We start from the raw sequence: 12,443 nt of genomic DNA, 5'->3' as shown, positions 1-12,443 counted from the left end.
CAAACGTCAGTGCTGCCCCTTACCTCGGGTCAGTAGGGCTTGTAGAGCAGACGACACGGGTGTGTGTGGAGGTACTGAGGGGAGGCTTGTTCTTGTAGTGTCGACTGTAATAGAGGTATAAGGCGGGAGGAGTTAACACGCTGCGTTCACTCCTCCGACTCCGGCTTCTTTTCTTTTGATACCGGAGGCTGAAGCTCTTGTTCTTCTTTATAGCAAACTGTGTGAAAAAAGGTGAAATAATTAAAAGCGACTTAAAATGAATCATGAAATGACCGTTAAAGGGCCGTTCCCTCTCGTTTCCAGGCCGTGTGCTGTGACGATCACGAGCACTGCTGCCCTAAAGGCTACAAGTGTAACGTGGCTGAGCAGACCTGCGACAGGCCCGGCGGCCTCAGCCTGCCCTGGCTGCGGAAGGTCCCGGCCCTGCAGACGGAGCCCAGTCTGGCTGTGTCCGGTCCGACTCGGCCGGTCAGGAACATGTGCGACGCCACGACCAGCTGCCCCAAGGATACGACCTGCTGCTTCATGGACAGGACCCACAAATGGGGCTGCTGCCCTCTGCCGAAGGTAAGCGCTCATTTAAACGTCCTCGCACACGGACAGAGAGTAACGTTCAGAGAGTTCACCCCTCCGCTGTTCCTCAGGCGGTCTGTTGTAACGATGGAAACCACTGCTGTCCCAGCGGCCACACCTGCGAGCCTCACCGGTCCTCCTGCTCAAAGGGCGCCCGCGTCATACCCTGGTTCGCCAAACTGAGCGCCCTGAGCGAGCCGGGCGCCGTGACCGACGTAAAATGTGATGACAAGAGCAGCTGCGCTTCGGGAACGACCTGCTGCAAGCTACAGACGGGAGAGTGGGGCTGCTGCCCGCTCGTCAAGGTCTGTACATCCCCGAGGTTGTTCGTTAGTAAATGTTACAGCAACTGAGAGGAAGATCAGTTAATGTGACAACACAAATCTAAATGAAATGGCTGAAAGTAAGATTTTATAAAGTCCTGTAGAACAGATCTGTTGGTCTTTGACTTACATACAAGTTTAATTTAGGAATAAACTACAAGTCAAAGTGGCTTTTTTTATTTCAGATGATAAAAACAATGACTTTACTGTTTCACTACATGAATAAATAAAGGTCTGATTACTGTTCATACAAATTAATAATAGTTCCATTGTTTACAATCGCGTGAGTATCGCGAGGCGAATAGTTGCCCTTTTAAATCTGGCTTATAACGTTGGTTTGAGCCCAAAATAAAGAGATTAATGTCAATAAACGGATCAAAAAGATGCTGAAATAACTACATTAAGATGCCGATCTGTAAAAAGTCTGAATTCAGACTTTGTTGGGTCTGTACGTAAGAGGACGAGCAGACAACTTTTAAAATGCTTGTTTTCTGAATGGAGTTTGGTTGACACGAGCTACGCTAACTTAGCTCTTGAAGAAGGACGGATGGAAATGGCTCTGATGTTATAAAACATTACACATTTGAGTTCAAACATTAGTTTTTTGTCACTAAAACATTGTGGTTCAGTCCATATCTGTTAATTATATATCAGTTTCTTCTTCTGTGTCCTCTTTTCAGGCGGTCTGCTGTGCGGACCACGAGCACTGCTGTCCTCAGGGCTACACCTGCAACATGCAGACGGGAACGTGCGAGAAGAAGAGCCACGACGGCACCCTCCCTCTGAGCAGAGTGGTACGGCCCGAGCCCGAAGGCGCCGGGGGCGACGAGGATGTACCATGTGACAGCGTGGGGGAGTTCCACTGCCCCGAGCGGGACACGTGCTGTAAGCTGTCGGCCACAGAGTGGGCCTGCTGCCCCTCGCCCAGGGTACGTTCACAGGCTCAGCTCGGTGTTTATTAAGGTTACGGTGATTTATAGTTTCCTCCTCGTCTGACTCTGAGGAATGTGGGTCATGTGACCAGTGAACATTGTGTCACATGATCCAAAGCGTCCCTGTTTTCTGCCTCAGTGAACTCGCTGAGGTCAGTTTGTTTTCTGTGTGTCAGTATTACTCAGTGTGGTCTTCTATATGATGATTATATTTAAAAGCACTTTATCTTCACTTTAAGGTTTTTATAAGTTGTTACCCAGCAGGTCCGGAGTTCCCACGCATCCTGGAAACACCTGGAAACACCTGGAAATGGATTAAAAAGACCTGATATCCTGGAAATAATCTCTAATAATCTCTGTTGTCCTGGAACATTTAAAAACCAAGATGTTCTGTTTGAATCTCGACTGTTTGTAGGATTTTTCTTGACTTTTTTCGTCTGTAGTTGGTCACATCTACATGTAATACAGCCTGTTAACGATCAATCAGTCACCTTTTGACTGGAAGGTTCACCTGCACAAGACCAGTCTGTCTGTCGCCTGATCAAAGAGCTGATTGGCTCTTAATTCTGACAGCAAACACCACATTTAGCTTATTTTCTGTCTGATTTTAATATTTATTTCTGTAGATTTCAGCTGTTTCATGTCTCACGTTGCACATCGAAGTTTTAATCTCTTAACAAACATCTCCTGAGGTTGATAATAATAATAATAATAATAATAAAGTTTATTTATGTATCTGAACGTGGTCTAAAAGCTACAGATGATCCAACAGGATGTAAACATTTCTGTGACTTCCTGTTTATTCTTTGAAGGCTGATGGAAACCGTCAGTCAACGTTACAGGAAGGAAATCAAACTCAATCAACCCGCTTTGTCCTTTCTTTCCCGACAGGCCGTCTGCTGCTCCGACTCGAAGCACTGCTGTCCCGCGGGATACTCGTGCGACCTGCAGGCCGGAGGCTGCACGCCGCAGACGCCGCTGACCTGGGACTCTCTGTTAGGGGACAGAAAGAAAGACTTTGTCCAACGTGGACTTTAATAATCCCACACGAGAGGTGCCGCTGATCTCCTGCAACCTGGATCCATAAACGTCCATCATAAACGCCGTCGATGGGCTTTTATTTTCCCTTCTCACCACTCCCTGTTTGTTTTGTCATTCGTGGAAGAGTATTTCCAGAGTTTCTGCCTCCAGGCGCGGACGCTGCAGTCGTCTCTCGTTATAAATGAAGTCGAAGCACTCTGGTAGGAAGGAATTATTGCAACATGTGTTACATTGAAGTGAGCAATTATGGATCATTACGATCACTATTATTGGAAATCAGAATACCAACGATGGCGTACCGGAAGGATGTCTCTTAAAGGTGGAGTTATGTATTTTATTTACTGTCAACAAACATCATTAAAAGATCAAAACCAACATACAGATACAGATTATTAGTAATCTGTGTAACTCCTGGTCAGCTTGTGACCTTAAACACTGTACGAGGAGTTAAAGGGGAATTATGGTACAGCCGAGTTTAATTTAAATAAAGTTATACATAAATAATTAATATTTCTCTCTTTTTGCCAAATCATTTGGTTTCCTTTCCAGGTTATCCTGGTCTGTGGTTGTGGATTGGGCTGCTCAAAGTGAAAGTTTTCCTCCATAAAACAGATTATTCAGCTTTAAAAACGGCCTAAAAATAAATAGTTTCTCTCTTTTTAAAAGGCTCATTGTACGCTGTAAAGTTAATTTAACTCAAACAAACAGTTCAATGGATTACATCAAAGCTTTTAAGTTACACAAACTCAATTCTCATTTGTTTAGTTAAAAAAGATCCTTAATTAAGCAGCTTTTATTAGTCATTTTAAGTTACAGAAACATTCCTGATTGAGTACAAAAATGAACTCAGTGTTAGTTAAAATATTTAAGCTGCTTCAGTCTGAGATCAGTTTCCACACTTGTTTGAGTTAAATGAGTTTTTATCAACTTAAAAAGGAAATAATACACTTGTTGGGAACTATTTTCAACGGCGGATGAATCCACATTTGGTGCTCTAGTGAGTATTTGGGGCAGCAGGACGACGGAGCTCTAGAGGAAGAAGGTATATTGGATCAGTTGTTGGTTTTGGTCTTTTATTGGTTTATTAACAGTAAGACAGATACCGAGTTTCACCTGCCGGCCTCTTTTTGTTTTGGTGTTTTGAGTTAAACGAGCCGGTCGCCTTATTGAGGGCGACATTTGATAAAAGATGACCTCATCAGACTCGACCGACGGTGTTTCTGTGAGGACTTATTTCATCTCTTTGTGTCGCTGAGGCAGAATTTCTTTGTTAAACACTTAAACAGGTAAAAAGTTGTTGATCTCTTGTTGATTTGATGTTATTTTCTGTGATTTAATGAGGAGTAATGAAGCAGATAACGAATGTTGATAGAAGATGATGTGACTGATACACGAACAGCTTGTGCCTTCTTTAATTAACTGTAAGAGGAGGCGGTCGGTCAGAGAATCCTCTCCATCGTTGGGAAACAGTCCCTCCAGGATGTCGCAGGCTGGTTTCTGGGATTGTTTGCGGCCTAAAATTCCTGATTTCACGGCAGCTTTTCTAAGAAACTGCAACGTTTTTAGGCATTTTATTGCTTTTGGCTGCACATTTTCTGACAGCTGGAGAACAGGATTTGTTGTGTGCAGCACTACAGTCCTTCATTATAAAGCTGCTGTATCACATCTGTCCTGTATGGATATTGCAGCCTTAGAATAGTGTTTTATGTTACAGATGTTCAGTTTGGGTCCAGAGCGTTTAGAAACTGCCACATGCTAACTCGCATATGTTGGGAAATTAGGATAATTAGCATTAAATAGCATAGTAGGGACAATATTTGGATGATACAGGAGTGGGTTTGGGGTTTATTGAGGACGCTGAATCCATTTCTGACATTTTCAAAATACAAAATGGTCGTTTAAACCAGAAGAAGCCACATTTAAACTCCCAGTTGGCTCATTTTGATTAATTTTAAGTACATTTTGAGGTTCTTTATGTGTTTAATACATAACTGCAGCAGCAAAGACGGACAAAATGCTGCACAGCAACAGCAGAACTGAAGGAAATATGATGTCTGAACATTCACACCAATGACATTGAGCTTAAAAATGCAGCTCTACTGTGTAAAGCATATAATAAAAACCTCAAAATGTATCAAAAATAATCAAAATCAGCCCACTGGGAGTTTAAATATGTCCCCTTCTGGTTTAGAAATGGATTCAGCATCTTCAATAAACCCTAAAACCACTCCTTTATCGTCCAAATCAGCTGCTGAAATATCGTCCATATAGCTGATTATTAATGCTTATAATTAGTGCAGGTTATCGTGTGTCAGTTTCTAGATGTTCGGGACCCAAACTGAACATTTCTAACATGAAACTTTGTGTTACTCGACATTTCTGGGTTCACGTTGCTGACAGGTCGACAATATTTGGGATTTTTTTTGGTATAAAAGTCAAAGTCAGCTTGTTTGCTGGTAGCTTTTATTGGTTAAATTCACACAAATTCACAATAATTGGATTAAATTGTGAAAATAAAGTGGCGAGGACTCCTGGAGGGAAAGAACAAAACATACTGAACGAGCTCTTGAAGGTTTGTAACAACACTGCTGTTGGATGGAGTCACGAGGAAAGTATAATTTTATTAAATCTACTTTTTATGAATAAAGATTGGATCCTTCCCTGAAATACAGACAATGTTTGTTTGTTTGTTTGTTTGTTTGTTTGTTTCCTCCTTTTAAAGGGTTTTAACTTAAATAAAATGAGTTTTCTTGATGTGATAATGAAGATCTGAGGTCGTATCAGCTGGCAGGATGTTCAGACACACTTCCTCTGGCCTCTCCTGTCCTCCATATCCTCTTACCGCCACCGCCCCTCCAACCTCCCGTTTCCCAGGCATCAGGAAGTTGTTATGACGACCCGAGTAAATACAAGATGGAGGAGTTGAGGCACAGCTGTGTGGTGGGGGGTTGTGTCCCACTTTGTGTTGCCAGGCCATCTGAGGAGCTTTATTTCTGCCCTCTGGTGGTCAAACACCGACTCTTCTGTTCTGCAAACAATGAGACACACATGGTGTTTAAATGAGGTCAGACGCTCCTCTGAGGCCTCCATGTTACAGGACACTTAACTTCATTATTATTTAAAACAAACAACTTCAAACTACTTAATGTGTCTCAAAGAGGGAAAGAAACTACAAAATACACAAAGTGTTCATATATCACATTAATGTATCTAATGTGCAGAACCTCAGAGTTTAAAGGTTAATCAAAACATTTTTTAAATACTATTGTGAGTTGTTTTGGTTTTAAATGAATTACATAATTAATTAATTAAATAATATAATTCATGTTGTTTATGTTAATAAAATAAAGGTTAAAGGTCTGGAGGAGAACTTACAGATTGAAACCAACTTCTCACTAACGGTACGGTCAGTTTCAGTTATATAGAATATGATTTTATTGCTTTGATGCGAAGGCCTTTTTCACAGCAGCCATTGCAACATGAAATAGTCGGGTAAACACAGGTGTTATTATTGATGGTAGATAATATTAAGGCTCAATTCCACATTAGCTATCTCGGCTTAGCTCGGTATCCGGGGGACATCCTCGTTAGCTCCTCTCAACACAAACACTGGAAACGATGGGAAATCAATATGTTGTTTGTGTGTCTGTGTACAAATAAAAACTGTAAAGACAACAAGTTGTGGTTTTAATGTTGATTTACACCACTTTAAAGCTCTCAGAGATCCTCATCAGCAGTTATCAATCGATTTATCAGCTTGTAATCGATCGGTTTCTGACGCCTCTGAGGAGGATTTTCAGCTCTAAGTTTAGCGAACTCGACCCTCCAACAGCAGAGAGCACCGAAGTGACAAAAACCCACTGGACTGTGAGCACAACTTCCTCCTCGGCTCACTATTGGTCAGCTACTGATCCCATTCAGATGTTGCCAGGGAGAGACACACACCACACACACTCTTTCACACACACACACACACACACACACACACACACTCCCTCTTCTGGTATTTCACTCATTCCCACGGGAATGTAAAGATTCTAGTCGTCTCTATTCGGGACAGCAGATGTGTCGGTGGAGTCGAATTCAGACTCATCTGGTCAAACTACACTTTGTTTTATTTTGTATTAAAGTTTTAATGGTTAAAATAAGTGTCAGTTAAAACAACCAAATCTGACTGATTGAGACAGAGATGATCAATATATCCAGGTGGAAAAAGGAATGTAGGTCTTATTATTTAATATAAATATCCAGATAAAAGGTCGGTGTACTTTGTTTATTGATTTTTGTTTAGAAATAAAAAACAAAATCAGGAAATTACACGTTTTACAGGTTTTATTTTGAAAATAAAAAACAAAATGTTTTAAAAAATGACCTAATTTCTGTTTTTAAATAAAAAAGTCTAGTTTTTTGTTTAGAAAATAAAAAACAATGTAAAAATATCAGATGTTCTCATTGTTGTTTGAGTCTACTACACTTTGTTTATTCATTATTAAAGTTTTAATAGAGTAATAATCAATATATTGAGGTGTAAAAAGGAACATAGACCTTCTTAAAGTTGTTTTCAATGTGTATATCACATTTTAGTTGCACTTTACTGTCATCATAAATAAAATATAAAAATATTGTTAAGTGTTCTTTTAGAAATGTTTGAGCTCCATTTGAAACTAATCATCGTATATTTTTACTGTTTATTGTTATTTAAATTACACTGAACTCTTTTCTGTTGTAATGAGATTTTATCTTAAATTTCATATAAATTCTGATATACTGTAAAATATCAAGTGTATATAAATAAAGTTATATAGAAATTAGGTCAATAAAGTAAAAATATAAATAAAAATCCTTTGCTTGTATTTGCTTTGTATTTTGAATTAAGTGAGAAAGAATAAAGTGTATTTGAAACATCATTCAAGTGTACTCTGGTATATTTAAAGTAGGTTTAATTACATGTAATATAATATAAAAATAGTACATTATGATCAGAAAAAATCAGCATCCTTCATTTAAAATGTTAAATACACATTTCTTTAAGTATTTCCATTTTATCTTACTTTATAAATGAACATTTTAGGAGCCGTTGTTTCACTTTTTTACTCTATTTAAAAGCTTTAGTTACTGGTTACTCGTCAGATTCAGACTATTAACACAATATATATATATAAATCAAATAATCAATAAATTATTATATATTATTATTATGGATTAAACCCAACCAGCTGAATATAAAGTAGTTAAAATGAACTCCAGTTGCATCATTAAAGCATCAATAATTATAATCCAGTGACATAATAAATACATTCAGGTTGTCTACAGACTCCAGGGTTTGTCGGGGCGGTGAGGGCGTGGCATGTTTTTGGGGTGGGGGGTGAGGCTGGGGGTGAGGGTGGAATGCTTGTGGGGGTGGATGCTTCTTGGTGTAGTTGTGTGGGGGTTGCAGGGGTGGAATGTTTGTGGGGCGTGAGGGGTGTGAGGTGGGTGTGGTCGGAGGTGGTTTAGGGGGATGCTTGTGGGTGGATGGGTGGGTGATTGTGGAAGGGGTGGATTTGGTGGGTGGGTGAGGGGTGGATGGGTTGGGGCGTGAGGGTGGCGTGAGTGGATCTTGGAGGGGTGAGGGTGGAGTGAGGGTGGATGAGGGGTGACTAGAGGTGTAAGATCTCATAACTCACACCACATTGGCTCGGGGACCAAATCAGCTGAGCTGCGGGGAGTCAGAACAGCGCGTAAGGTTACCACTAAAACACACCACACACACAAGACACACACACAAACACAGGAACACAGGACAGGGACGGAAGAGAGACAGACAGGACTTTACTTCTGCTCTTTCTGGAGAGATTTCACCTGAACTTGGGAGACAGGAAGACCCGGTCTCCCTCGGTAGGTAAGTGCTCGGTGTGTCTTCCTGGCAGCGGAGAAGCGTCCTTTATTCAGGTCTAAAAATACTCTTTAAAGTGTTGTTAGGTGTTAAGTGTATTTGAAAGTGTTATTAGTGTTACATACAAGTGTATTTAAGTGTGCAGAACGGCTTCATTATGTATTCTGTTTACTGTCACTAAGATACACGTGAGGGAGAGTGGTGCTATGTTGTGGTTGAGTTAAATTAATAAATCTGTATGTTACACTGAGGTGATTAAACTGTTTAATGCTTGCTTGTTATCATATAGTTTTATAATGGAAACTGTCAGAAAATGAAAACTACAGCAGAAGATATCCAGATAAAGGGTTCGGTGCTGTTGGGGGTCGAAGGGGGATTATTATTTTTGAAAACCAAGAAAACCAAAAAGGGGGCGGGAAACCAACCCTTTTTCTAGTTTTTTTGTTTTGAAATTTAAAAAACCAGAAAATGGGAAAAAAGACTTGTTTTGTTTCCTCAATATTTATAAATTATAAATATTAGTTTTTTTTCTTTTCAAAACAAAAAGTTACGCCTTTACGATAAAGTAAAAGCATGGTTAATTTCTCTCGTACCAGGAACAACTTTTATAAAAAAGTTTTTGGAAAAAAAAAGTTTAAAATCATGAACGTAAGAAGAAGAAACTTATAAATAAATGTTTCGTACAATCTAATAATAAAGTTTTAATAGCACATAAAATATCATGAAAATCCATTAGAGCTAACAGCTGAGCTACGCTAACATTAAGATAGTTCACTGTTACCCGTTTTATTACTTACTTTTTAATTTAGCTTCTGTATTAATTATGTCCGATAACATTAAACTTAACATAACCAACATGGTTAGCTTCAGCATTCATTGGATCTAATTCAATGGACAGCAGGGATAAATGTGAGTTTAATACAGTAAAAAGGGAAACGAGCAGTCGCTAATAGGATTAGTTAGCGTTATGCACATGGGCAAGCAAGGCGCCGTACTACTATTATTTTTACACTACTAGCATGACTCTGTAGCATCTTTTTTCTCAAATCAACCGATCAGTTGGTTTTGAGGACCATAAAAATGGTTAGGAAAATGTTGATCTCTGTTTCCCAATCCTCAAAGTCTCATTTCAGCTATCAACTTAAAGATATTCAGTTCATTAAAGAAACACAGAGACAATATTCACCATCTTTAGACGCAAACTTCGGATAATTTGGACATTTTGCTTTCTTAAAAACAGACTCAAAAGATTAATTGATTATCAAATACTATAATATTTAGAGCAGTCGGGGATGGGGAGTATCATGTTTATATTTCTGCCTTCAACAGCTTCACTTAATCCTAGTTGTAGTTTGAGCTTTTTAATAAAACAAACGTAGTTCAGGTCTGATATCTCCCGCACCCTCCGGCTGTGTCGTGGTGTGTGTTGATGTGTGCTGGTGTGTATGTGTGTGTGTGTGTGTGTGTGTGTGTGCGTGTGTGTGTGTTTTGATCCTCCAGTATTCGCTGTCAACATGGCGAGTGTTTGAGGAAGAGAGACTCCGACAGCTGGCCGCCCTCAGTGGAAGGCATGCGGCCTCTATTAATACCCCCCTCGCCCCGGCTCTCTACCGGTGTCTGCTCATTCACGCCCGGCCGCGTCAAATGCCACCGCATTAAAGCACTCGCCGGTTACAAATTTGATGCTATTTAAAAATTATTATTATTACGGAGGGAATTTTTGGCTCAAAAGTAGAAATTATTGTTCTCGTCAAAAAACCTGTAATGTTATCAGGATGTAGCAGCTCTCCAAAGATAGCGACCATGACCAAAACATATATTTATATACAAAATGTAATATACGACCATAATTAGATGTTGATGTTTGTGGCTGATACTGTGGTTGCCATGCTAACAGGGGCTGTAACCGTGGTGATATTCTTACATTTCTTACCACACATTGTCTCTCAGAAGCTGCAGTGAGCTCCGTTTTAACGCTGTAGTGAAAGTATCATATGAAACTAGAAGACCTGAGATGGCCAAATTAAAAAAGGGATCCATTGACCTCTGACCTCAAGATATCTGGATGAAAATAGGTCCTATGGGAACCCACAAGTCTCTCCTTTACAGACATTGTGCACTTTGTGCTGGTCTCATGCAGTTTGGGGCCAACAACATGCAACTGGTCAAACGAACTCTCTAGTGGAATATTCCAACATCTGTTTGATGGATTGGACCCAGATTTTGTGCAGATGTTCGAGGTTCCCAGATGATGAATCCTGGAGACTTTGGGGATCCTCTGACTTTTTTTTTTAGCGCCACCATGAGGTCAAACTGTTTACCAATTAGCTAATGTTATGATGATGATGTTAATAAGATGTCGAATATACATATAACACAGGTACCAACGCTGAGTCCTTGCTGCAGCTCCTCCTCCTCACTGATCACTCTTCACCCATCACTATTGATTAAAGGCAATAAAAGCCCAAAGAACATAAACATTTACAATGTTTACGATGGTTAAAACTCCTGAAATCCTGACCGACTCCGGTTTAAGAAAACACAGCAGGGTTGTAATCTACACTAATGACAATAACAACATTAATTATGAGTAAATATAACAATATATCAGCTGTTATTGTAGTTATACTGGCTAATATACATAGTTTAAAATACTTCCTTCTGTGTCAGGGTTGTAAATAAGTATATGTGTGTTTTAATTGTTTTATATATGTTTTAATGGTTTTATATGTGTGTTTTAATGGTTTTATATGTGTTTTAACTGTTTTATATGTGTTTTAATTGTTTTATATGTGTTTTAATTGTTTTTATATGTGTGTTTTGTTCAGTTAGATGCATAGCGACAGCGACATGGCCATTCCCCGGATGTTTAACTCCAACACGCCGTTCGTCATCGTGACCGGAGGATCCGAACTCTCGTTTCTTGGCAAAGAGGATGCCGGCGAAGGAGGCTGTGAGGAGGAAAAGGACTCTCTGGTCCAGGCCATCGCCCCCCATCTGAGTCGGGTGATGCAACATGGCACTGCAAAACACGTGGTCCCCAAAGGGCGCCAAGTCTGTGAGGAGAGTCCCTGCGTGTCCATCGTGGCCCAGGCAGAGAGTAAGACTGCAGGTCTACAGTATGTGGATCAGTGAATGGGCCTCTATCATCTGTCTGTGGAGATATTTATAGATTATATAGATTATATAGATTATAGATTATTGAGGGTTCGTTTAAATACCACTCAAATATCGCAGTGTGTGGTTACTTTAACTTTCAGATAGTCGTCAGCTGCCCAGATTTAAACGATGATCAACAAACCCAAGTATGCATGAAGAGAGTTGCATTGTGGGATATGCAGGATCAAGGTTTTATCTTATGCTAGAGGCTAAAGGTCAAACTCTTTCAACCACTGCTGCTTTGATTTAAAATGTCGAATTGGGTTTTTAACTGGTAGAAACAGTTTAATAAAGCGAAATTTAAAGGAATATTTCACATATTTGCATAATTCTATAGCTAGAAATGTTAAAAACTAAATTCTACATTTCACGGGGCCGTAAGAATTCTCAATTCGTTGGTTTTTTACATACTAAACAAACCTAATGTGTTAATCAGTGAGTTTTACAGCTGCTGGTAGGTTTTACCTTTGGACCAAGTTTGACCCTGTTGTGACCCATTTGTCCGTCCTGAAGCCTCGAGTTTGGCATTGTTTACTAAAT

At 39.8% G+C, this 12,443-nt stretch overlaps 2 protein-coding genes across 5 annotated transcripts in view; both read left to right on the top strand.

Moving 5' to 3' along the window:
- Positions 1-5,540, top strand: part of grnb (granulin b) — a gene marked incomplete in the record, with an annotated part of 15,630 nt that extends 10,090 nt beyond the window's left edge. For both annotated transcript variants that reach the window (XM_035663223.1, XM_035663233.1), the window contains 4 exon segments: positions 304-567; positions 645-878; positions 1,577-1,825; positions 2,720-5,540. In XM_035663223.1, the coding sequence (XP_035519116.1) occupies positions 304-567; positions 645-878; positions 1,577-1,825; positions 2,720-2,866 (894 nt within the window).
- Positions 5,541-11,548: 6,008 nt separating this feature from the next.
- Positions 11,549-12,443, top strand: part of LOC118327630 (mitogen-activated protein kinase kinase kinase 14) — a 10,937-nt gene continuing 10,042 nt past the window's right edge. For 2 of the 3 annotated variants that reach the window (XM_035661072.1, XM_035661064.1), the window contains exon 1: positions 11,550-11,844. In XM_035661072.1, coding sequence (XP_035516965.1) covers positions 11,577-11,844 — 268 coding nt within the window. In that variant the 5' untranslated portion in view covers positions 11,550-11,576. Of the gene's footprint in view, positions 11,845-12,443 lie in introns of all 3 variants that reach the window. The other variant, XM_035661078.1, reaches the window with a different exon arrangement.

This window comes from Morone saxatilis, unplaced genomic scaffold (genome assembly GCF_004916995.1).
Source record: "Morone saxatilis isolate NCDOM2014 unplaced genomic scaffold, NCSU_SB_2.0 Contig1, whole genome shotgun sequence".
In the NCBI taxonomy this organism is placed as follows: domain Eukaryota; kingdom Metazoa; phylum Chordata; class Actinopteri; family Moronidae; genus Morone; species Morone saxatilis.
The sequence above is the reverse complement of the archived record's forward strand: the minus strand, read 5'-3'. Positions and strand labels throughout refer to the sequence as shown.